At 46.3% G+C, this 25,612-nt stretch overlaps 1 protein-coding gene across 3 annotated transcripts in view; it reads right to left on the reverse strand.

Annotated features, from left to right (window-relative positions):
- Positions 1-9,207: 9,207 nt before the first annotated feature.
- The window catches only part of CCDC61 (coiled-coil domain containing 61), a 33,450-nt gene continuing 17,045 nt past the window's right edge, over positions 9,208-25,612 (reverse strand). For 2 of the 3 annotated variants that reach the window (XM_069746816.1, XM_069746815.1), the window contains exons 4-14: positions 25,304-25,464; positions 25,069-25,221; positions 24,774-24,984; positions 22,910-22,992; positions 22,620-22,813; positions 15,210-15,288; positions 13,586-13,644; positions 11,936-12,011; positions 11,690-11,807; positions 11,546-11,618; positions 9,208-10,342 (exon numbers count right to left, since the gene is read on the reverse strand). In XM_069746816.1, the coding sequence (XP_069602917.1) occupies positions 10,248-10,342; positions 11,546-11,618; positions 11,690-11,807; positions 11,936-12,011; positions 13,586-13,644; positions 15,210-15,288; positions 22,620-22,813; positions 22,910-22,992; positions 24,774-24,984; positions 25,069-25,221; positions 25,304-25,464 (1,302 nt within the window). In that variant the 3' untranslated portion in view covers positions 9,208-10,247. The remainder of the gene's footprint in view (positions 10,343-11,545; positions 11,619-11,689; positions 11,808-11,935; positions 12,012-13,585; positions 13,645-15,209; positions 15,289-22,619; positions 22,814-22,909; positions 22,993-24,773; positions 24,985-25,068; positions 25,222-25,303; positions 25,465-25,612) is intronic. The other variant, XM_069746817.1, reaches the window with a different exon arrangement.

Below are 25,612 nucleotides of genomic sequence, written 5' to 3' on the forward strand. Positions count from 1 at the left end.
GAAAGGATCGTAAAAATCGGAGAGGAGGAGGGGTTTGTCTCTATGTAAAGTCTTGTCTAAAGTCCACTTTAAGGGAGGATATTAGCGAAGGAAATGAGGATGTCGAGTCCATATGGGTCGAAATTCATGGAGGGAAAAATGGTAACAAAATTCTCATTGGGGTCTGTTACAAACCCCCAAATATAACAGAAACCATGGAAAGTCTACTTCTAAAGAAGATAGATGAAGCTGCAACCCATAATGAGGTCCTGGTTATGGGGGACTTTAACTACCCGGATATTAACTGGGAAACAGAAACCTGTGAAACCCATAAAGGCAACAGGTTTCTGCTAATAACCAAGAAAAATTATCTTTCACAATTGGTGCAGAATCCAACCAGAGGAGCAGCACTTTTAGACCTAATACTATCTAATAGACCTGACAGAATAACAAATCTGCAGGTGGTCGGGCATCTAGGAAATAGCGACCACAATATTGTGCAGTTTCACCTGTCTTTCACTAGGGGGACTTGTCAGGGAGTCACAAAAACACTGAACTTTAGGAAGGCAAAGTTTGACCAGCTTAGAGATGCCCTTAATCTGGTAGACTGGGACAATATCCTCAGAAATGAGAATACAGATAATAAATGGGAAATGTTTAAGAACATCCTAAATAGGCAGTGTAAGCGGTTTATACCTTGTGGGAATAAAAGGACTAGAAATAGGAAAAACCCAATGTGGCTAAACAAAGAAGTAAGACAGGCAATTAACAGTAAAAAGAAAGCATTTGCACTACTAAAGCAGGATGGCACCATTGAAGCTCTAAAAAACTATAGGGAGAAAAATACTTTATCTAAAAAACTAATTAAAGCTGCCAAAAAGGAAACAGAGAAGCACATTGCTAAGGAGAGTAAAACTAATCCCAAACTGTTCTTCAACTATATCAATAGTAAAAGAATAAAAACTGAAAATGTAGGCCCCTTAACCCCTTAAGCCCCGAGGGTGGTTTGCACGTTAATGACCGGGCCAATTTTTACAATTCTGACCACTGTCCCTTTATGAGGTTATAACTCTGGAACGCTTCAACGGATCTTGGCGATTCTGACATTGTTTTCTCGTGACATATTGTACTTCATTTTAGTAGTAACATTTATTCGATATAACTTGCGTTTATTTGTGAAAAAAACGGAAATTTGGCGAAAATTTTGAAAATTTCGCAATTTTCCAACTTTAAGTTTTTATGCCCTTAAATCACAGAGATATGTCACGCAAAATACTTAATAAGTAACATTTCCCACATGTCTCCTTTACATCAGCACAATTTTGGAACCAAAATTTTTTTTTTGTTAGGGAGTTAAGGGTTCAAAGTTGACCAGCAATTTCTCATTTTTACAACACCATTTTTTTTTAGGGACCACATCTCATTTGATGTCATTTTGAGGGGTCTATATGATAGAAAATACCCAAGTGTGACACCATTCTAAAAACTGCACCCCTCAAGGTGCTCAAAACCACATTCAAGAAGTTTATTAACCCTTCAGGGGTTTCACAGGAATTTTTGGAATGTTTAAATAAAAATGAATATTTAACTTTTTTTCACACAAAATTTATTTCAGCTCCAATTTGTTTTATTTTACCAAGGGTAACAGGATAAAATGGATGCCAAACATTGTTGTACAATCTGTACTGAGTACGCTGATACCCCATATGTGGGGGTAAACCACTGTTTGGGCGCATGGCAGAGCTCGGAAGGGAAGGAGCGCCATTTGACTTTTAAATGCAAAATTGACAGGAATTGAGATGGGACACCATGTTGCGTTTGGAGAGCCACTGATGTGCCTAAACATTGAAACCCCCCACAAGTGACACCATTTTGGAAAGTAGACACCCTAAGGAACTTATCTAGATGTGTGGTGACCACTTTGACCCACCAATTGCTTCACAGAAGTTTATAATGCAGAGCCGTAAAAATAAAAAATCATATTTTTTCACAAAAATGATCTTTTCGCCCCCAATTTTTTATTTTCCCAAGAGTAAGAGAAGAAATTGAACCTCAAAAATTGTTGGCCAATTTGTCCTGAGTACGCTGATACCCCGTATATGGGTGTAAACCATTGTTTGGGCGTATGGCAGAGCTCGGAAGGGAAGGAGCGCCATTTTACTTTTCAATGCAAAATTGACTGGAATTGAGATGGGATGCCATGTTGCGTTTGGAGAGCCCCTGATGTGCCTAAACATTGAAATCCCCACAAGTGACACCATTTTGGAAAGTAGACCCCTTAAGGAACTTATCTAGATGTGTTTTGAGAGCTTTGAACCCCCAAGTGTTTCACTACAGTTTATAACGCAGAGCCGTTAAAATAAATTTATTTTTTTTTCGCAAAAATTTTTTAGCCCCCAGTTTTGTATTTTCACAAGGGTAACATAATAAATTGGACCCCAAAAGTTGTTGTCCAATTTGTCCTGAGTACGCTGATACCCCATATGTGGGGGGGAACCACTGTTTGGGCGCATGGCAGAGCTCGGAAGGGAAGGAGCGCCATTTGGAATGCAGACTTAGATGGATTGGTCTGCAGGAGTCACGTTGCATTTGCAGAGCCCCTGATGTACCCAAACAGTACAAACCCCCCACAAGTGACCCCATATTAGAAACTAGACCTCCCATGGAACTTATCTAGATGTGTTGTGAGAACTTTGAACCCCTAAGTGTTTCACTACAGTTTATAACGCAGACCCGTGAAAATAAAAATTCTTTTTTTTTTCACAAAAATGATTTTTTAGCCCCCAGCTTTGTATTTTTACAAGGGTAACAGAATAAATTGGACCCCAAAAGTTGTTGTTCAATTTGTCCTGAGTACGCTGATACCCCATATGTGGGGGGGAACCACTGTTTGGGCTCATGGCAGAGCTCGGAAGGGAAGGAGCGCCATTTGGAATGCAGACTTAGATGGATTGGTCTGCAGGCGTCACGTTGCATTTGCAGAGCCCCTGATGTACCCAAACAGTAGAAACCACCCACAAGTGACCCCATATTGGAAACTAGACCTCCCATGGAACTTATCTAGATGTGTTGTGAAAACTTTGAACCCCCAAGTGTTTCACTACAGTTTACAACGCAGAGCCGTGAAAATAAAAATCCTTTTTTTTCCCACAAAAATGATTTTTAGCCCCCCAAATTTTTATTTTCCCAAGGATAACAAGAGAACTTGGACCCAAAAAGTTGTTGTCCAATTTGTCTCGAGTACGCTGATACCCCATATGTTGGGGTAAACCCCTGTTTGGGCGCACGGGAGAGCTCGGAAGTGAAGGAGCACTGTTTTACTTTTTCAATGCAGAATTGGCTGGAATTGAGATCGGACGCCATGTCGCGTTTGGAGAGCCCCTGATGTGTCTAAACAGTGGAAAGCCCCCAATTATAAATGAAACCCTAATCCAAACGCACCACTAACCCTAATCCCAACTGTAACCCTAACCACACACCTAACCCAGACACACCCCTAATTCTAATCCCAACCCTAATCCCAACCGTAAATGTAATCCAAACCCTAACCCTAGCCCCAACCCTAGCCCTAACCCTAACCCTAACCGGAAAATGGAAATAAATACATTTTTTTTAATTTTATTATTTTTCCCTAAGGCTAGGTTCACATTGCGTTAGGGAAATCCGTTTAGCACTAGCGGATTGCGCTAACACAATGTCTTTTTAGGTGTCGTGTTTAGTGGTCGCGTTAACGTCCCCGCTCTGGAAGATCGGGGATCGGACCTCGGGCGCGCCGCGGACGCTGCAAGCAGCGTCTGAGGCGCGCCACAAAAGAATGGCACCTTGCTAGCGCGAGCCGAAAATGGCACGCTCTAGCGATGCGCTACACCTGAAAATCACATTGCTGTCAATGGTTGTGCTAACGGACCCGTTGCACGGCGTTAATTGTGACATTTTCGCCGTGCAACGCTGTCCGTTAGCGTTAACCCATTAACGCAATGTGAACCTAGCCTAACTAAGGGGGTGATGAAGGGGGGTTTGATTTACTTTTATAGCGAGTTTTTTAGCGGATTTTTATGATTGGCAGCCGTCACACACTAAAAGACGCTTTTTATAGCAAAAAAGTTTTTGCGTCTCCACATTTTGAGACCTATAATTTTTCCATATTTTGGTCCACAGAGTCATGTGAGGTCTTGTTTTTTGCGGGACGAGTTGACGTTTTTATCGGTTACATTTTCGGACACGTGACAGTTTTTGATCGCTTTTTATTCCGATTTTTTTGTGAGGCAGAATGACCAAAAACCAGCTATTCATGAATTTCTTTTGGGGGAGGCGTTTATACCGTTCCGCGTTTGGTAAAATTGATGAAGCAGTTTTATTCTTCGGGTCAGTACGATTACAGCGACACCTCATTTATATCATTTTTTTTTATGTTTTGGCGCTTTTATACGATAAAAGCTATTTTATAGAAAAAATAATTATTTTGGCATCGCTTTATTCAGAGGACTATAACTTTTTTATTTTTTTGGTTATGATGCTATATGGCGGCTCGTTTTTTGCGGGACAAGATGACGTTTTCAGAGGTAACATGGTTATTTATATCCGTCTTTTTGATCGCGTGTTATTCCACTCTTTGTTCAGCGTTATGATAATAAAGCGTTTTTTGGCTCGTTTTTTTTTTTTTTTTCTTACGGTGTTCACTGAAGGGGTTAACTAGTGGGCCAGTTTTATAGGTAGGGTCGTTACGGACGCGGCGATACTAAATATGTGTACTTTTATTGTTTTTTTGTTTTTTTTTTATGTAAAGAAATGTATTTATGGGAATAATATTTTTTTTTTCTGCTTTATTTAGGAATTTTTTTTTTTTTTTTTTTTTTACAAGTGTGGAAATTTTTTTTTTTACTTTTTCACTTTGTCCCAGGGGGGGACATCACAGATCACCGATCTGACAGTGTGCACAGCACTCTATCAGATCGGTGATCTGACATACAGCCGGGCAGGATTAGAGCTGCAGCTGCAGCCTGATCCTGACCCGGAAGTGCTCCCTGCAGGACCCGGATGCAGCCCGGCGGCCATTTTGGATCCGGGGACTGCAGGGAGAAGACGCTCGGTACACGGTGAGCACATCACCGTGTACCGATCGTCTCAGGGAAGCCCGCAGGGAGCCCCCTCCCTGCGCGATGCTTCCCTGCACCGCCGGCACACCGCGATCATCTTTGATCGCGGTGTGCCGGGGGTTAATGTGCCGGGAGCGGTCCGTGACCGCTCCTGGCACATAGTGCCGGATGTCAGCTGCGATAGGCAGCTGACACCCGGCCGCGATCGGCCGCGCTCCCCCCGTGAGCGCGGCCGATCGCATATGACGTACTATCCCGTCCATGGGAATTAAGTCCCAGGTCACCTGGACGGGATAGTACGTCATATGGGATTAAGGGGTTAAAAAATAGTGAGGAAAGAATGGTTGTAGATGACGAGGAAAGAGCTAACATATTAAACACCTTCTTCTCCACGGTATTCACGGTGGAAAATGAAATGCTAGGTGAAATCCCAAGAAACAATGAAAACCCTATATTAAGGGTCACCAATCTAACCCAAGAAGAGGTGCGAATCCGGCTAAATAAGATTAAAATAGATAAATCTCCGGGTCCGGATGGCATACACCCACGAGTACTAAGAGAACTAAGTAATGTAATAGATAAACCATTATTTCTTATTTTTAGGGACTCTATAGCGACAGGGTCTGTTCCGCAGGACTGGCGCATAGCAAATGTGGTGCCAATATTCAAAAAGGGCTCTAAAAGTGAACCTGGAAATTATAGGCCAGAAAGTCTAACCTCTATTGTTGGTAAAATATTTGAAGGGTTTCTGAGGGATGTTATTCTGGATTATCTCAATGAGAATAACTGTTTAACTCCATATCAGCATGGGTTTATGAGAAATCGCTCCTGTCAAACCAATCTAATCAGTTTTTATGAAGAGGTAAGCTATAGGCTGGACCACGGTGAGTCATTGGACGTGGTATATCTCGATTTTTCCAAAGCGTTTGATACCGTGCCGCACAAGAGGTTGGTACACAAAATGAGAATGCTTGGTCTGGGGGAAAATGTGTGTAAATGGGTTAGTAACTGGCTTAGTGATAGAAAGCAGAGGGTGGTTATAAATGGTATAGTCTCTAACTGGGTCGCTGTGACCAGTGGGGTACCGCAGGGGTCAGTATTGGGACCTGTTCTCTTCAACATATTCATTAATGATCTGGTAGAAGGTTTACACAGTAAAATATCGATATTTGCAGATGATACAAAACTATGTAAAGCAGTTAATACAAGAGAAGATAGTATTCTGCTACAGATGGATCTGGATAAGTTGGAAACTTGGGCTGAAAGGTGGCAGATGAGGTTTAACAATGATAAATGTAAGGTTATACACATGGGAAGAAGGAATCAATATCACCATTACACACTGAACGGGAAACCACTGGGTAAATCTGACAGGGAGAAGGACTTGGGGATCCTAGTTAATGATAAACTTACCTGGAGCAGCCAGTGCCAGGCAGCAGCTGCCAAGGCAAACAGGATCATGGGGTGCATTAAAAGAGGTCTGGATACACATGATGAGAGCATTATACTGCCTCTGTACAAATCCCTAGTTAGACCGCACATGGAGTACTGTGTCCAGTTTTGGGCACCGGTACTCAGGAAGGATATAATGGAACTAGAGAGAGTACAAAGGAGGGCAACAAAATTAATAAAGGGGATGGGAGAACTACAATACCCAGATAGATTAGCAAAATTAGGATTATTTAGTCTACAAAAAAGACGACTGAGGGGCGATCTAATAACCATGTATAAGTATATAAGGGGACAATACAAATATCTCGCTGAGGATCTGTATATACCAAGGAAGGTGACGGGCACAAGGGGGCATTCTTTGCGTCTGGAGGAGAGAAGGTTTTTCCACCAACATAGAAGAGGATTCTTTACTGTTAGGGCAGTGAGAATCTGGAATTGCTTGCCTGAGGAGGTGGTGATGGCGAACTCAGTCGAGGGGTTCAAGAGAGGCCTGGATGTCTTCCTGGAGCAGAACAATATTGTATCATACAATTATTAGGTTCTGTAGAAGGACGTAGATCTGGGGATTTATTATGATGGAATATAGGCTGAACTGGATGGACAAATGTCTTTTTTCGGCCTTACTAACTATGTTACTATGTTATGTGAGTGTGCGTGTGCGAATGAGTGTGCGTGTGCGAATGAGTGTGCGTGTGCGAATGAGTGTGCGTGTGCGAATGAGTGTGCGTGTGCGAATGAGTGTGCGTGTGCGAATGAGTGTGCGTGTGCGAATGAGTGTGCGTGTGCGAATGAGTGCGCGTGTGCGAATGAGTGCGCGTGTGCGAATGAGTGCGCGTGTGCGAATGAGTGCGCGTGTGCGAATGAGTGCGCGTGTGCGAATGAGTGCGCGTGTGCGAATGAGTGCGCGTGTGCGAATGAGTGCGCGTGTGCGAATGAGTGCGCGTGTGCGAATGAGTGCGCGTGTGCGAATGAGTGCGCGTGTGCGAATGAGTGCGCGTGTGCGAATGAGTGCGCGTGTGCGAATGAGTGCGCGTGTGCGAATGAGTGCGCGTGTGCGAATGAGTGCGCGTGTGCGAATGAGTGCGCGTGTGCGAATGAGTGCGCGTGTGCGAATGAGTGCGCGTGTGCGAATGAGTGCGCGTGTGCGAATGAGTGCGCGTGTGCGAATGAGTGCGCGTGTGCGAATGAGTGCGCGTGTGCGAATGAGTGCGCGTGTGCGAATGAGTGCGCGTGTGCGAATGAGTGCGCGTGTGCGAATGAGTGCGCGTGTGCGAATGAGTGCGCGTGTGCGAATGAGTGCGCGTGTGCGAATGAGTGCGCGTGTGCGAATGAGTGCGCGTGTGCGAATGAGTGCGCGTGTGCGAATGAGTGCGCGTGTGCGAATGAGTGCGCGTGTGCGAATGAGTGCGCGTGTGCGAATGAGTGCGCGTGTGCGAATGAGTGCGCGTGTGCGAATGAGTGCGCGTGTGCGAATGAGTGCGCGTGTGCGAATGAGTGCGCGTGTGCGAATGAGTGCGCGTGTGCGAATGAGTGTGCGTGTGCGCGAATGAGAACGAGTGTGCGTGTGCGAACGAGAACGAGTGTGCGTGTGCGAACGAGAACGAGTGTGCGTGTGCGAATGAGTGTGCGTGTGCGAATGAGTGTGCGTGTGCGAATGAGTGTGCGTGTGCGAACGAGAACGAGTGTGCGTGTGCGAACGAGAACGAGTGTGCGTGTGCGAATGAGTGTGCGTGTGCGAATGAGAACGAGTGTGCGAATGAGAATGAGTGCGTGTGCGAATGAGAACGAGTGTGCGTGTGCGAATGAGAACGAGTGTGCGTGTGCGAATGAGAACGAGTGTGCGTGTGCGAATGAGAACGAGTGTGCGTGTGCGAATGAGAACGAGTGTGCGTGTGCGAATGAGAACGAGTGTGCGTGTGCGAATGAGAACGAGTGTGCGTGTGCGAATGAGAACGAGTGTGCGTGTGCGAATGAGAACGAGTGTGCGTGTGCGAATGAGAACGAGTGTGCGTGTGCGAATGAGAACGAGTGTGCGTGTGCGAATGAGAACGAGTGTGCGTGTGCGAATGAGAACGAGTGTGCGTGTGCGAACGAGAACGAGTGTGCGTGTGCGAACGAGTGTGCGTGTGCGAACGAGTGTGCGTGTGCGAACGAGTGTGCGTGTGCGAACGAGTGTGCGTGTGCGAACGAGTGTGCGTGTGCGAACGAGTGTGCGTGTGCGAACGAGTGTGCGTGTGCGAACGAGTGTGCGTGTGCGAACGAGTGTGCGTGTGCGAACGAGTGTGCGTGTGCGAACGAGTGTGCGTGTGCGAACGAGTGTGCGTATGCGTGCGCGAGTGCGCGTATGCGTGCGCGAGTATGCGTGCGCGCGTATGCGTGCGCGAGTGCGCGTATGTGTGCGTGCATGTGCGTGCGAGTGTGCGTATGCGTGCGAGTGTGCGTATATATGTGTGAGTGTATGTGTGCGTTCGTGTTGGAATGGTATGATATTTACAATGGACAAGAAGGCTGACCTAAGAGGAATGGTTACCGTTTTCATTTTCAAAAGGTTGTTTTCTGTAAACATGTGACATTTCCTTCTTCTGCAGGGTTAAAAAAAAATAATAATAAAGTAATGGCAGACAAAAAAATTAAGTCAAGAAAAAAAATTGAATAAGCAGAGTAAAGAATGACAATACAATTTCTGATTAAATACAAATATATTTTAAAACCAAAATGTTTTCAACAGTTGCAACATTAAAATTCACATCAAAATAAATACAATTTCTTCTATTATAAAAAAAAAAAAAAAAAACTAATAATCTTCCCATCCACCCACCAAGAAGTAAGGAATTAAATAAATACACAAATTTCCAACAAATCATAAGCGGCCATCGGGGGCCACATATACCTTCAGCGAGGCTGCACATTGGGGAATGTGCACAGTGTACGGCTACAGTGTCAGATCTATCACCCCGCTGGTATCTGCAGTAACAGGGAGCAAAATAAACATTACGACATGGGAAGTTCTGGAATAACCTTCATTATTGCAATAATTATTTGGAAGAAAGCAGATGGGTATTCAAAAATTGTGGACGGATGCCAAGCCTGTAGGTTAGCCGCTGTGCACATTTGCCCCAGGTCTCCGTTACGGCTGGCATGTTGGTTTCTTCCATTGCGGATGGCGTAGCATTGTGCGGCGCTGTTCTTTCTGTCACAACCATCAGAACTTCTGTTGTGATTTATTAGCAGTAGTGATGAGCGAACGTGCTGGGATAAGGTGTTATCTGAGCATGCTCGGGTGCTAACCAAGTGTCTTCCACGTGCTCGAATAATGCGTTTGTGTCCCCGTGGCCGATTGTCGAACAGCACAGAGACACAGTCGCAAAACATGCAGGGATTGTCTAACAAACAGGAAATGACAGCTGTGAGACATGCAGCCGCGGGAACTAGAACATATTATTCGAGCACGCTGAAGACCCTCGGTTAGCACCAGAGCATGCTCAGATAACACCTTATTCCCAGCACATGCGCTCATCACTAATTAGTCGGATAAGTGGTCCTTTTCTCTAAATTGCACCCCCTGTGCATGTTTAGTATAGCAAAGTAAAAACTCCACATTGAGTCTGAAGGTCATTCCTGGTGTCCAATGGTGGAGCCTGGCCCCAATATTACAGTGGTGTCCTAAAACCTGGAAGCCAGCAGATTGTCAAAACGGATCCCCACTTTAGGGTCGCCGTCTTAGGTGCGTGTGTCCAGGTTTCTCATGTAATCCTGTAATGCTTGCAGTCGAGCATCGATATCAGACAGGTCACACAGTGGGTCAAGGCGGTTCTCTGGATTTGGGAGAAAACATGAAAAGTGTGGTTAGATATTTTAAAAAAGTGCAGATCTACAGCAGGTGACCTTTAAAGGGGTTGTCCAGTACTTTTATATTGATGTCCCATCCTAAGAGGAGTCATCAATATCAGATCGGTGGGGGAGGGGGTACAACATGAACAACCCCCTCCCCATTAAGTGTCTTGGTTGGCGGCAGGTCTGTCCACTGAATATTGGCCGCAGTGGGGTACTACAGAGCCCACCGCTATTCATTCCAATGGGGGCGGATGTGCAGTACTTGGCCGTGGTGTCTATACAGGAGACGGACCTGTGCCATGCAGCTCCGCAACCGATCACATCCAGCTACCACCGGGACAGAGAACAGCTGATCGCTGACATTACAAGGTGATGCTCCCCCACCAACACCTGTCCTATGGATACGCCATCAATACAAAAGTACCAAACAACCCCTTTAAATTCTCATTACAGAAAACCCAACAGGTTTTTGGATTATTAGAAGAATATAGACACTAAAATATCTATTAGAAATCTATATATGGATCTAAGCAAACAAACAAAAAAAAACCTAACTATTTTTACTAGAGTTGACCCAATATTTCCCAGTGTCCATGATGAATAGCGGATCGCTTTCCGTCTTCTCCACACATAATAGTCAGGTACGGCCATTACAGAAGTTGTGGTAGTTATAACCAGACAAATGGTGTACTGCTAACCTTCCCCAGGTCCGGCACAGTGTCTCCATTGCTGCACCACTGTCTGATGTCACTTTGAAAGCGCTGCAGCCAATCAGTGATTTCAGTGTCTGGTGCTGTCAACTCAGCGAATGGCTGCAGCGCTGTGGATGTGACTCAATGCCACGTGCAGAAGCAGTGGAGGTGTGCTGGACCAGGGGAGGGCGAGTTGATCTCAGTTTTGTTACTGTAACTTATATTTCTACGTTTTCCGAAGCCTCAAGCGGAGACAAGACAGAAGATGGGTGCAGTTGTTTTGACGTTGCTGTGGACTATGTTCATTTTATGTGGCACAACGTGCCTGAAAAAGACGCAGTGTGCGCACACCCCAACGGCCTCAGGAGATCCTATGCACACTTGTAGTCAAGGATATAATGATGAGGGAAAGGAACATCTTCGTAATAAAAAAAGGGGGTGGTGTATATTGTATTTTAGCTTTTTTTTTTTCTTTTTTGTCCTTGCACATACCTTTCTCAACTTTACGGTTGTATGTTGGAGTGCTGGAAAGTCTCTTTTTGGGCGGGAACCTATCCTTCTTGCCCTTCAGAAAGAGGAAAAAATAAATAAAAAATAATCACACAAACAAAGAAATTCCTTATGTTAAGAACATACTGTTGGCTGTTGAGCAAGCACAGAAGATGGGGTAGCGTGCAGACTTACGCCATTTCGGGTGTTCCAGGAGGAATGGGTGAAGGGTTTCCGGCCGCGGGCTGCAGGTTGTGTGTCACCACTGTAACGGGGGCAGTGCAGATAATGAATGACATGGAAATCTCCCATACAGGAAAGGCGCGAGACGGAATTGTGAGACTTCTGTAATCAGCCTGTGTACATAGTATATAGTGGGGTCAGTCCCATTACCTGCAGCGGGGGGCTTCAGCGTAGTCCATGTCGTCCCCGGAGCTCTGATACGATCGATGACTCCGAATGCTTTCAACTGTTGGAGAATGAATAGGATACTATGTGATAATAGAGGCCGACATGCTCAATCGTGATTCCAATCTAATACGCTCATCTATTGATTTCCACACACATTTTTTTTGTTTGTTTTTGGACAAAACAACTTGTCGCTAGGCCTAATTTAAGACCCCTATTTCCTGTTGGGCGCATTGATCTTTTGTTTGGCAGCTTTAGAAGCTCCTAAGACTTCTAATCTGCTCACATGCTAATCACAGCAATTGTCATTCTGAAGGGAGGAGGAGGTGAGCTGTGACATCACCTATTGTGAATGACGGATCCTGTGTTATCTACTGTATATAGAGGTGTTATCAGTCATTGTACAGGAGGAGAAGGTGAGCTGTGACACCTCAAACCAAAATCTGCTGAGCTCAGGGATTGGTGGCAGTGCTGTTGAAATCATTCCCCTCCCCCTGGAGGGCAAGTAGTAGCTCTATTTATATAATGTTTTGTTAAACACAGACACACTGACAGTGTGCAGAATGCATAAAAGTGTTGTCCAGGCTTTTCAGGAAAGTCTGCCGTCATTATACATGACTGCAGACTTGTGCATCCTCACATCACACCCAATGTGCGCGGTGAACATGCTCCAACGCTGACGGCGACAACAAGCAGTCCAGTGACTGCAAGTGTGTGATATGCATACCCCTGGCCACATTCCCACTAGACGTGCGTGGCCTCGCCAGATACAAATGAATTGAGCAAGCTCGCACACGTCTAGCTGGAATGTGGCCAGGTGTATGCAAATCGCACACTTGCGGTCACTGGACTGCTTGGTCTTGCCGTTGGCACTGCAGAATCTTCACAGCGCGCATTGGGCGTGATGTGAGGATTCACAAGTCTGCAGTCGCGTCTCTGAAGTCTTAAAGGGAGTCTATCACCCCAAAAATCGTATCTGAGCTAAGCCCACCGGCATCAGGGGCTTATCTATAGCATTCTGTAATGCTGTAGATAAGACCCCGATGTCACCTGAAAGATGAGAAATAAAGGTTAGATTATACTCACCCAGGGGCGGTCCCGCTGCGGTCCGGGTCCGATGGGAGTCGCAGTCCGGGGCCTCCCATCTTCATGCGATGACGTCCTCTTCTTTGCTTCGCAGCTCAGGCACAGGCGTATTTTATCTGCCCTGTTAAGGGCAGAGCAAAGTACTGCAGTGCGCAGGCACCGGGAAAGGTCAGAGAGGCCCAGCGCCTGCGCACTGCAGTACTTTACTTTGCCCTCAACAGGGCAGATAAAATACGCCTGCGCCGGAGCGTGAAGACAAGAAGAGGCAGTCATCGCATGAAGATGGGAGGCGCCGGACTGGACTGCGACGCCCATCGGATCAGACCGCCCCTGGGTGAGTATAACCTAACCTTTATTTCTCATCTTTCAGGTTACATCGGGGGCTTATCTACAGCATTACAGAATGCATTACAGAATGCTGTAGATAAGCCCCTGATGCTGGTGGACGCCACTCAGATACGATTTTTGGGGTGACAGGTTCCCTTTAAGTATTAACCCATATCTCTGAGGATGAGCCTGCAAATAAACATGTACATTTTTATGGGGTACCTGATGAGCTGCGCCTCTGGCCTCTCATACTGGAAGGGGAACTGGAAAGTCGCCGACATCTAAATAAATAATGTATACATAATTATCTGCATCTCTCATATCCATGTACACAGGTTGTGCTGGCGAGTACTAAAACCTTGTACACACAGAACATTCACCTGCACCTAACAAGACTCCGGGCTATTCATTTTCAGCTGCAGCCGTGTTCCCACATGGATGTGTTAGCACTCACTGCAGTCTATTTTCATAGGAGAACAATATACCGGTAATCAATACAATTATATGCTGCTGTCAACATAGCCGACATCTTCTTGGTCTGGAGCGGACTCCCCTCCATAAACACAACTCGCGACATGTTACAAACATTTATGTAGTTGGGTATTCCCATCTCCAAGATCAGATCCCAATATGTTGGTATAATATTAGCAAATACCTCCAATTAGAAATGTAGTATAGTTCTTCTGATTTGCTATGTTGCTTACCAAATGTGCAGGCATTGCAGTAGCTTAGGTATTCAGGGTTACGACCACTCATAGTGGACAGTTAAGTGGTCGTAACCATGGATACCTAAGCTACTGCAATGCCTGCACATTTGGTAAGCAACATAGCTAATCAGAAGAACTAGACCACATTTCTTATTGGAGACATTTGATAACATTATTATAAATATTAGATATTTGGCTAGGATCCTGGAGACGTGAGTACCCAACTTGCTACCATATCCTCTCACAACTTTACAAAGTACTGACAGAGCATCTGATATTGTAAAATTAAAGTGATTCTTCCCCTAAATGGATTATACAGTCAGTCAGGGGGACTCTGACCCTATAAAAAAAATAATTATATAGAACTTGTGGTGTAGTATTCAATTGCTTCGTTTTTTTGATAAAGTATTTTATTTCTTATGCAAATGAGCGAGCTCCAACGCACTCTTGGTGTGGCCGAGGGCGGCTCAGTGCACCATTCTGCCCCGTCAATCACCATTCTGCCCCACTTTTGTTGATTGTCGGTGTTCAATTGACCCGAGTAAGCGCTGCCTGAATTAACTACGGAGCCTGCACACCGACACTGCGCTTGTATAATGTCAGTGGCTGCTGCACGCTACAGTGATACATTGTAACAAGGGGCTGCTACAACCAGAAGAAAGTGACGAGAGAGCACCCACACCGACACCGTGCTGTGCTCCTGCGGTGTCAGAGCGCACGGTTAAGGATTCAATTCAGGCAGTGATGTCAAGCAACATAAATGGGAAGTACGCGACATGGAAACTGAAGGGGCAGGAGGGTGCACAGAGCCACTTACCACCCAAGGGGGGCATCCAAGCTCCCTGATTAACACAAGAAGCAAAAGGCTTTCTGAAGTGAAAGGGATGAGTTTTTTGGGGGCTAAGACGCCCTCATTTATCCAGTTTTGGGGTGACAGACGCACTGTAAAGCAAATGTTACAGCAGCAGTAAATGTCAGTAAAAATGGCCACCATTATCTGTGTAAGAGACGACCTGTTATAGGGTTATCCTGAGCTGGTAACGTCTCTAAACGTAGTAATATACGGCCAGGTGGGTGTTTCAGGTGGAGAACCCCCTATAAAAAGTTAGAAAAATTTAGGGCAGAGAGTGTTCACTTACTTTTTTAGGTCTGTTTCTTTCTGCTTCCGTGCTTTGTCTCGGACGTAGGCAGTCGGATCAAATCGAGGGGGTCGGATGGCTATTAGGAAACATTTTACACAGAAGTGAAGATTGGAAAAAGGATATCATTCTAAGGCTCTGTTCACATCTTGTTTTTAGGCACGTCGGAGGAATATGTGGGAGTAATACCCAACATATCCAATAATGTGCCCAGAGGCCCACAGTGTAGGGTGCAAAGGTTGCATTCGGCAATGATTTTTATTTATTTTTTTTTTTATTTGCCGTGTGGTCTAGCAGGTTTTATTACACTATGGGGCACAGTAAGATAACATATTGCACATTACCACACCGTGTTGTGAACGGGAGCCAAGCTGCAGTACCCAAGAATGGCCACTACACAGGGTATGGCGCTGTGCTGTTCTCATGGCGGCTGAAGGACCTTGCTCACAGCTGATCGCGGGGGCCGCTACTGATCCGATATTGACCTATACTACGACCACGTTCAGTATTTTGCCATCAGTATTTGTAAGCTAAAACAAGGAATGGTTGGTAAATACAGAAGTGGTGACGTGTTTCTAATATACTTCTTCTCTGTAGGCCAAAATCAGGAGTGGAACAATTAAGGGTGTAAAATACTGACCAAATACGGAGCATGTGACTATGGCCTAAGGATAGGTCATTAATATTGTAGCCCTGGCCGATCCCTTCAAACCCTGCCTGGACAAAATTGACATTTATACCTAGAAAACATTCCCAAAAACAGAACTCACCAAAACGTCCCTTTTTATAAAGCCATTCCCATCTTCATAGATGGATGTTGTCGGACAGTGATTGCAAATACAAGCACCTTTACAATTTACTGGTGATAGAAATTTGCGACTCTTTATGAGATTAACAATTTTCATTACAGCTCACTGCCAAAGAGACCGACCACCTCTGCTGCCTAGCTTATAAGCACTGTGTAAAAGCTGGCCGAGATTAGGAGGTAACAGCGTGCTCCAGAGATCCTGGTCAGCTGCAGAACAGTGCTTACAAGCTCAACAGAAAAGCGCTTGTAAGCACTGAGCAGATTCTGTTTAGCAGCGGTGGTCGATCTCCAAGGCAACAAGCTGTAAACAAAAGTATTAATATCTTAATCAAATTTCACTAAGCAGCAAATAAAGATACTTGCGTTTACAACGGGGCTGTGGAGTCGGAGTCGTGGAGTCAGAGCCCATTTTGGTGGAGTCGGTGTCATGGAAAAATGATAATTACTTACGGGTAATTTGATTTTCCAGAACCATGACAGCACCGTACGTGAGAGATGGCATCCGCCCCCAGGAACAGGAAACCTGTAGCAGAGATATAAGAATGGGGCGGCCCCTCTCTCCTCAGTTTGTTTCAGAGTATGGAAGATGACCGCTTTGTTAGTACACAGTTATGTATTCTATTTACATTGTACAAGTTTCTATTAGTTTCTTATCTATATACATATTTCCTTACACTTATTTACTTATATATAATAAGTTTTTTTTTTTTGTTTTTTTTGTGAATCACACAACCATCACCAAGATAGGGCGGGAATTAATGCGGTGCTGTCATGGTTCTGGAAAATCAAATTACCCGTAAGTAATTATCATTTTTTCCCTTCACCATGACAGCACCGTACGTGAGAGGAAGAAATAGAAGACTCCTAGGGTGGGACAACAGCAGATAACACCTTTCTCCCAAAAGACAAGTCCGAAAGACCTAAGTCTAGTCTATAATGCCGGAAGAAGGTAGATGGTGAAGACCATACCGCTGCTTTACAAATCTGTTCCACCGAGGCGCATGCCCTTTCCGCCCAGGAAGTGGCAATAGCACGCGTGGAGTGAGCCGTGACACCTTGTGGGGGAACTTGACCAGAAGAGGAATATGAAAGTGAGATAGCTGTACGCAACCACCGTGCAATAGTCGCCTTTGAGGCCTTTTTTCCCCTGTTTGTCCCCTGGAAGGTGACAAAAAGGGCCGATGACTGACGCCAAGATTTTGAGGCTTCTATGTATTGAAGCAGGCAACGTCTGACATCGAGACAATGGAAGGTTTGCTCCCCCTGGGATTTTGGTTGGGGACAAAATGAGGGAAGAATAATTTCCTGGCCTCTATGAAATTTTGAATTGACCTTCGGAAGGAAGGCAGGATCGGTTTTGATAACCACTTTGTCATCATGAAAGGTGGTGTAAGGAGGGTTCACCGACATAGCCTGTAATTCACAAGTACGACGGGCAGAAGTTAGAGCAACCAGAAGGACCGTTTTTAGGGTCAAGGATTTTATTGATATAGAATCAAGAGGCTCAAAGGGGGAAACGGTTAGAGCATTTAACACTAAATTTAAATCCCAGGGAGCCACTTTAGGTAATAATTTTGAGGGTCTGGATGTAAAAGAGGCTCGTATGAACCTATAGACCCAAGGGTGATTAGCAAGTTTATGATCAAACAGCGCACCCAGGGCAGAGACTTGCACTTTTAAGGTGCTAGTAGACAGACCCCTTTCCAACCCTTTTTGGAGAAATTCAAGAATTTCTTTTACCGGGACTTGCTGACTTGTTTCGGACAATTGTCGCCCCGAGAAATCTAGGAACTTTTGCCAGATGTTTTGGTATTTCTGTGAGGTGACCTTTTTCCTGCTGGCTAGCAACGTGGTTACCAAAGGGTTTGAGAATCCTTTTGCTAACAGAAGTCCCCTCCTCAAGTTCCAGGCGGTGAGGTGTAGCCTGTGTACTTGGGGATGTTGAACTGGTCCCTGGTGCAGGAGATCCGGGGCATCCGGAAAGATCCATGGGTCCGAGATAGACATGCGTCTGAGCCACGTGAACCATGCCCTTTTCGGCCAAAACGGAGCTATGAGGATCACTCGTGCCTTGTCTTCCCGAATTTTCCTGAGGACTGTCGGGATTAATGGTATTGGGGGAAACGCGTACGCTAGATGGAAATCCCACCGATATAGAAACGCGTCTACTCCCTCCGGGTGTTCTCTTGGGTTCAGAGAATAGAACTTCTTCACCTTCCGATTTTCTTTTGTGGCGAATAGGTCTATCTCTGGAACGCCCCAGCTGGCACATATTTCGCCAAACACTCGCTGGTTCAGGGACCACTCCCCTTGACATAGCGTGTGACGGCTCAAGAAGTCGGCTACCTGATTCTCTGACCCTCTTAAGTATGTTCCGGTTAGTGAAAGAAGGTTGTTCTCGGCCCATGTAAAAAGTTCTTTGGCCTCTGCCATAAGGGATGGTGACCTTGTGCCCCCTTGGTGATTTATATAGGCTATCGTCGTGTTGTTGTCGGAGAGCACTACAACATGTCTTCCCCGAATCCTTTCTCCTATATGAAGAAGTGCCAGCCGTACTGCAGACAATTCCTTCAGATTGGAGGATGCTGAGGTCATTGGGATCCCCCATTGACCCTGTAGGACCTGATCCTCCAAGTGTGCTCCCCACCCCCATGGACTCGCATCGATCGTAACGACTAATGGATCTTGTACTGACCATGGCACTGCGTTGCTTAAATTTTCTGTTTTCAGCCACCATTCTAGTGAGTCCTGAACTGTTGGAGATAGAAGAATCTTCCGATTTAGATTGTACGGACTCCTGTCCTGTTCGGCCAGAATCTGCCATTGTAACTCTCGTGTGTGGCTTTGTGCCCACCGAGTTGCTGGAATCGTTGCCGTCAGGACTCCTAAGAGCGACATTGCATTTCTCAGGGAGATAGTCCGTTGTAGTTGAAACAATTGTATCTTCTGCCGAATAGATTGAATTTTTCTCTGTGGGAGGACACACTCTTGCTTGACTGAATCCAATAAGATTCCGAGGAATTCTTGAGTCTGTGTTGGGACGAGTCTTGATTTTTTCAGGTTTATCATCCATCCCAATCTGGTTAGTACTTCCAGTACTCTTGCGACTGCTTTCTCGCAATTTTCTTTGCTGTTTGCTATTACCAAAAAATCGTCCAAATATGGTACCAACATTATGTCTTCTTTCCTGATGAAAGATGCCACCTCGGAAATAATTTTTGTGAATATGCGGGGCGCTATGGCTACCCCAAAGGGAAGACACTGATACTGTAGATGGACGGGGGTCTTTGCAAGGTTTACCACTAATCTTAGATATTGTTGGTGTTGGACAGCGATTGGCACATGGTAGTAAGCATATGTGAGATCGATCACTGCCATGTAACATTATGGGTTGAGTACTTTCACTGCGGTTTTTAAGGTCTCCATCTTGAATTTTTCTATTTGAATATAATGGTTCAGGGCCTTCAGGTTGAATATTACCCTCAGCGAGCCGTCTGGTTTTGGTGTTAAAAATAAGGTGCTGTAGAACCCTTTCCCTATCTCCTGATGAGGTACTTTTATTAATACCTCTTTTTGGATGAGGAGATGAATTTCTCTCTCTAGTGTGGCCTGATTTTTCCCCGCCACTTGGGTCATTTTTACCCGATTTGGTGGGAGGATGGAGAACTTGAGTTTTAGACCCTCTGACAATAAGTTGGTTACCCATTGAGAAGCCGGCAGTGCTGCCCAGTGATGGACAAACCGCCGGAGTCTTCCCCCCACCGGAAAGCTGGCGTCATTGAGGTCTGGGATCAGACTTGGGAGGAGGCTTGTTGAAAAGAAATCCTTTTTCTTTCCTGTCTCTCCAAGGTCTGCCTCGACTAGACCTGTCATCTGATCGGCCGCGGGTTCCTCTATATCCAGATCCACGAAAGGACGAACGAGAGGTTTCCCACCGGCGCCTGGGAAAGGAAGGAGGTGGAAACCGCTTTTTCTTGTCCGACGCTTTCTCAAGGATCTCGTCCAGAGCCTTGCCAAAAAGGTATTGCCCTTCACAGGGTACTCCGCAGAGTTTGACCTTCGACTGAAAGTCAGCTGTCCAATTCTTCAGCCACAATGCTCTACGTCCTGAATTGGATAAAGCACATGCACGTGCGGCACTCCTCACGGAGTCTATTGAGGCATCCGCCAGGAACCTCGCGGCGCCCTGAAGAGAGGGCAATGCTTCCAGTAGTCTCTCTCTCGGGCATTTGTTTCTGATTTGGTCACTTAACTCCTCCAACCACTTGACCATAGCCCGTGCCGTGCAAGTGGCAGCAACCCCGGGTTTAAATGACCATGTTGCTGCTTCCCAGGCCGACTTTAGAAAAGCATCTGCTTTTTTGTCGAGGGGGTCTTTTAGGGCTCCCATGTCCTCAAATGGTAAAGCAACCCCCTTAGAGGTGCTGGCGATGGCTGCATCTAACTTAGGCGCCTTATCCCACTTCTCACAGACCTCCTCGTTAAAGGGGTATTTGCGTTTCAAAGCCTGAGGGATGGACATCTTTTTATTAGGCTTTTTCCACTCCAGTTTTATTAAATTGACTATGTTATCATGGAAGGGAAAAAATTTCTTCTTTTTCTCCTCCAAATTACTAAACATAGTATCTTGGACTGTCCGCGGTTCCTTAGGAGTCTCTACTCCCATAGTCGTTCTGACTAGTTTGAGCAGCTTTCCAATATCTTCTGATTGAAAATAAGGGTGACCATACTCCTCATCTGAGGAGTCTAAATCTGAGGCATCAGAGGGGGTTAAGGCTCCCGACTCTTCCCCTGAATCTACGTCCGACCCTTGCTCACTTGTTGGGGGAGGTGGGGTTCCCTTTGTGTGATGTTTCAGCTGCTCCTTAACCGTGGACTTAACTTCCTCTCGTATAATCGATTTAATATTTTGTAATAAGGAAGATGATTCCTCCGCAACTGTTTTATCGATACAGGGCTGGCAGATTTTCTTGCTGTATAGCTTGGGGAGAGTGTCCTTACATAGTGGACAGGCCCTATTTTTCTGTTTGGAAGTGGTTTTCTTTCCCTAAAAAACACAGTGTACAGGGTATCAGTGTGTGGTTTGCCTTACAAAGGCACTCACCCCTCCAGGACCCCAGATACCGCGGTAGCGTGAGTCTCCTCAGACATTCTGGGCGCAGGCATCAGCAGCGTCTCTGGATCCATCGCTGGTTCGGTCATCTTCAGGCGATTGCTTGAAGTGTAGAACCAGCGATCCCTCTTGCCGCTTCTATTATATACAGTAGAAGGAGCGGTGTGCGCGCCTCTGGAGCAGCTTCCATCCGGAAGTGTCCAGCACACCGGCTCCTTTCGGCGTGTGACGCTACTTCCGGCGCGACCGGAAGTCGTCCTCCTTCACTTCGGCGGCCGGCGTCAGTGAAGGACACGCCCCCCGGACCTGCCTCCTGCCCAGAGCGGTCGCCGGGGAGTCCGGCGAGGGGAGAAAACAGGCGCGCACAGAAGCCCCTTCACCCGGGCAGCACCGCACGCAGCGCCGCCGAGCATGGCTGCCCCCCCGCGGACCTCGGCCTCCGGACCGGACTCATCAGAGGGGGTATCCCTCCGGAGGTAGGAGCTCTGCAACAGGCGTCCACCTGCAGGAACAGGAAACCAAACTGAGGAGAGAGGGGCCGCCCCATTCTTATATCTCTGCTACAGGTTTCCTGTTCCTGGGGGCGGATGCCATCTCTCACGTACGGTGCTGTCATGGTGAAGGGAAAAAGTTGGAGGTTTGGCTTCTTGACTCCACAGCCCTGGTTTACAAGATCGAGCCAACAATTCTAAATCTGGACGGATCAATCCATGGGATTCTGGGCCATCAGTCAGGTCAGTAGTCTCTGGTCGCTGGACAGTAGATCTATGAATCTTTCCTCCAGGAAGGTGAGAGATTTTCGAGCCTCCCATCCAGCAGCTACTGACCTGGTCAATAGACAGGATCCCCCAAATCTTACCGTCCATCTCTAGACAATACCCACGTCTGAAGATGGGACGAACGCTTTCAGTTGCTCTATGCTCCATGGCGGTGTACCAAGTTCTGTTTTTATTTTTTTTTCCTGTAATAAATAAAATTTTAGTATTTGGTCAGGAACTGTAGTGGTCACAGGACCCAGTGTCCATCCACAAGGCGCCCATTGTTTTGCCATAAGGGTTCCCTTACATACAAAGTCTCGTTTTTCGGTCAGCAGATGCAGGACATGACATTGCAGCTCAAAAAAATAAAAATTAATTCAAGAATGAACGGAACAGAAAACAAAGCAGCCATTATGGCCCCTTTACTTGACCAATCATTTTATTGTCCCTTGATGCGTCTAGCACAAGGCGGACAGACATCCAAGTGACGGCTACGGCCTTTATGGAAATCATAGTTCACTGCAAGGGATGAGACCTAAACCTGCTCTTCTTATGAAGGAGTGGGAGCTACAGTACCAATGGGGAATTTCGGCTGCTCCTATAGAAATCAATAGAAGGATGAAGTTTTTTGCATTTTGCTGCAAAGTTTTTATGTTCCTGAATGTAATGGGGAAGACTGAGTGCAGGCACATCTACAGAAGGTGATGATAGGCCAAAATCATGCCACTTACCCACAGGGGACGGGGACTGTCTCGGCTGCCTAGTGAGACTCCTTCCTTCTCGGGAGACAAATCCACTTCTGTCCCGTGACGTGGACCGGTCTCTCCGTGTAGCAGATTCTCCTCTGGATGAGCTTCGATGAACAGGCCCCCGACCAGCAGAGCTGGAGCGACTCTGGGGGGACGGGGCTGTAGGTGTCACACGTCTGAAAAAAAAGGGATTGAATGACGAAGAACTATTTATAAAAATAAATAAAAGGACGTTGTATCATTACCGAACTGCACTCCCTCACCCAACTCACCCTCTTTTATACATTGCCAGCTCTGTGCTTAGACTTTTTACTTTCAGGCGAAGGGTCCGTTCCATGGCTCGCAATTCCTCCAGCTGAATTAAAACAAATCAGATGAAGTGGGAAACGGATTCTTAAAGGGAATCAATCACTAGGATGAACCCTCATCAGCCGTCTATATGGACACACAGGTCATAGAAAGGTGAATAAAATGACACCTTGATATCTGCGGTATGATGTCTTATTCCAGAGAAAAACACATTTTTCTTATTATGTAAATGAGCTGTTAAGATCTATGGGCCGGACATAGATCCCCCTGAGTATCTGCCTCCAGAGCGTATCTTAAATGACAGGGGTCGTTACCAATGAGACATGTAGATAAGGAGAGCAGACTGGCCGTCATTACACATACCCTTTCATTTACAATAAGCTCTGGAGGCAGATTCTAAGGGATATATATATATATATTGTGGCCCGATTCTAACGCATCGGGTATTCTAGAATAGGCATGTCCCCGTAGTATATGAACAATGATGATTCCAGAATTCGCGGCAGACTGTGCCCGTCGCTGATTGGTCGAGGCGACCTTTATGACATCATCCTCGCCATGGCAACCATTATGACATCTACGTCGATACTGTGCCCGTCGCTGAACCAGAAACGTGAGATGTCTACGTCCTTTATGACATCATCGTCGCTGTGCCCGTTGCTGATTGGTCGAGGCCCCCAGGCCTCGACCAATCAGAGACGCGGGATTTCTACGTCGATGCTGTGCCGGTCTCTGATTAGTCAACAGAGAGCCGGGATTTCCAGGACAGACAGATAGACAGACGGAAAAACCCTTAGACAATTATATATATACTAGATTGTGGCCCGATTCTAACGCATCGGGTATTCTAGAATATGCATGTCCCCGTAGTATATGGACAATGATGATTCCAGAATTAGCGGCAGACTGTGCCCGTCGCTGATTGGTTGAGGCAACCTTTATGACATCATCATCGCCATGGCAACCATTATGACATCTACGTCGATACTGTGGCTGTTGCTGATTTGGTCGAAGCCTGGCGGCCTCGACCAATCAGACGCAAGATGTCTACGTCCTTTATGACATCATCGTCGCTGTGCCCATCGCTGATTGGTCGAGGCCTGGCTGGGGCGATTGCAGGTAGCTATGTTTTACTCCGAATCTAGTGACAAGATCTCGTTAAGTTACTACTCTAACAATCACCATGAAAAAAAAAAAAAAAAACACACACACCTCACTACTGTTGATATTGTTGTAAAAATGGTGGAGTTAAAGGGATTATCCATTACTAGGACGGCCCCTTCTTAAACTAAATGTTCAGCCCCAATAAAGTAATAAAGCCTATACTCAGCTCCTTTGCTGGCGCTGATCCCATGGTGTTGGCGCTCGCTCTCTCCGGGGCAGTGATGTGATGTTGTGACAAGTGATGCCGGCACCCAATCAGCGCTGGTGTCACTGTCTCCGCCATCATATGAACTGAACATGAAGAAGCCGCCGGGAATAAGCTGCAGCCCGGACTTTGTCTTCATGTACAGTTTGTCCGAAGGCGGCGACAGTGACGCCAGCGCTGATTGGGTGCTGGCATCACTTATCATACAACTGCATCACAGCCCCGGGATCGCAAGTGCCGACACCGTTAGAATGGCACTGGCACAGGAGGGGAGTACAGGCTCAATTATTTTATTGGGGCCAAACATTTAGTTTAAGAAGGGATTGCCCTAGTTTTGGACAACCCCTTTAAGTTGCACATTTAACGCTCACAATGCAAAGGGTGAAAGGAGCTCAGACAAATCACTGCACCCTAAAGACCAGAGTAAGGAGACGTGTAAGGTTTTGTTGTTGCCTTACCTGCTCCGTCAGTTGCCTGCACTCCTCCTTCCTCTTACTCGCCAGCCGCTGACTTCTGCTCCTCTCCTTCTGCAGCTCGGACTCCAGGGTCTGCACCGCTCTCTTCAGGATACGGACATGACTGGCTTCTTTGCCATTAGGAATTTCCATGTCCTGCACCCTCTGTAAGGAAAGTTCGGCCTCTTGTTTTTCCTGCGTTACCCGCTGTAGCCTAGAAATAAAGGAAAACACCAAACAGAACTATGGAATATCTGATGGGCGATATGGGAAGAAGGGCGGCCATTACAACACTTACTCTTCTCTGAGCCTCCGGATCTCGGTCTCCCGACTTTCCTCGCCCGGCGCCAGTTTCAGAGCGGCCAGTTCATCCTTTAATCCTCGAATTACTTGTCTTAAGTGCACGGGGTCTGGCTTTCCAATGTAGGGAAGAGGGAGGGGATAATGTATCCTGCAAATATACGATTACCTGAGCAAACAGAACGTAGCGAATATACAGTCATAAGCGAGCGAGAGGCGCCAACGGGACTCACCTGTCAAATTCCACCGAGTAGATCAGTATCAAGTATCGCTTGGATGTAAGCGACGCGCTTCTGGCCGGGGGGGCTGAACGCTGCGCTCCTCCAGCTTTCCGGTGCCGCAGTAACTCCAAGTCAGCGTACGTCAGGAGGTCTAGGGTCACAGACTCACTGCTCTGCGGGGACGATGGGACATGGAGAGGAGTTTAGTAAATCCATAAAAACTTGGTGCGTCACATTCACTTTCCATCACAATGTCAGTAACACTTTACGACTGAAGTCAATTACCGTACTTAGGCCACCTTCACATCATCGCTTACCCTG

This window comes from Ranitomeya imitator, chromosome 2 (assembly GCF_032444005.1).
Source record: "Ranitomeya imitator isolate aRanImi1 chromosome 2, aRanImi1.pri, whole genome shotgun sequence".
Classification (NCBI taxonomy): Eukaryota; Metazoa; Chordata; class Amphibia; order Anura; family Dendrobatidae; genus Ranitomeya; species Ranitomeya imitator.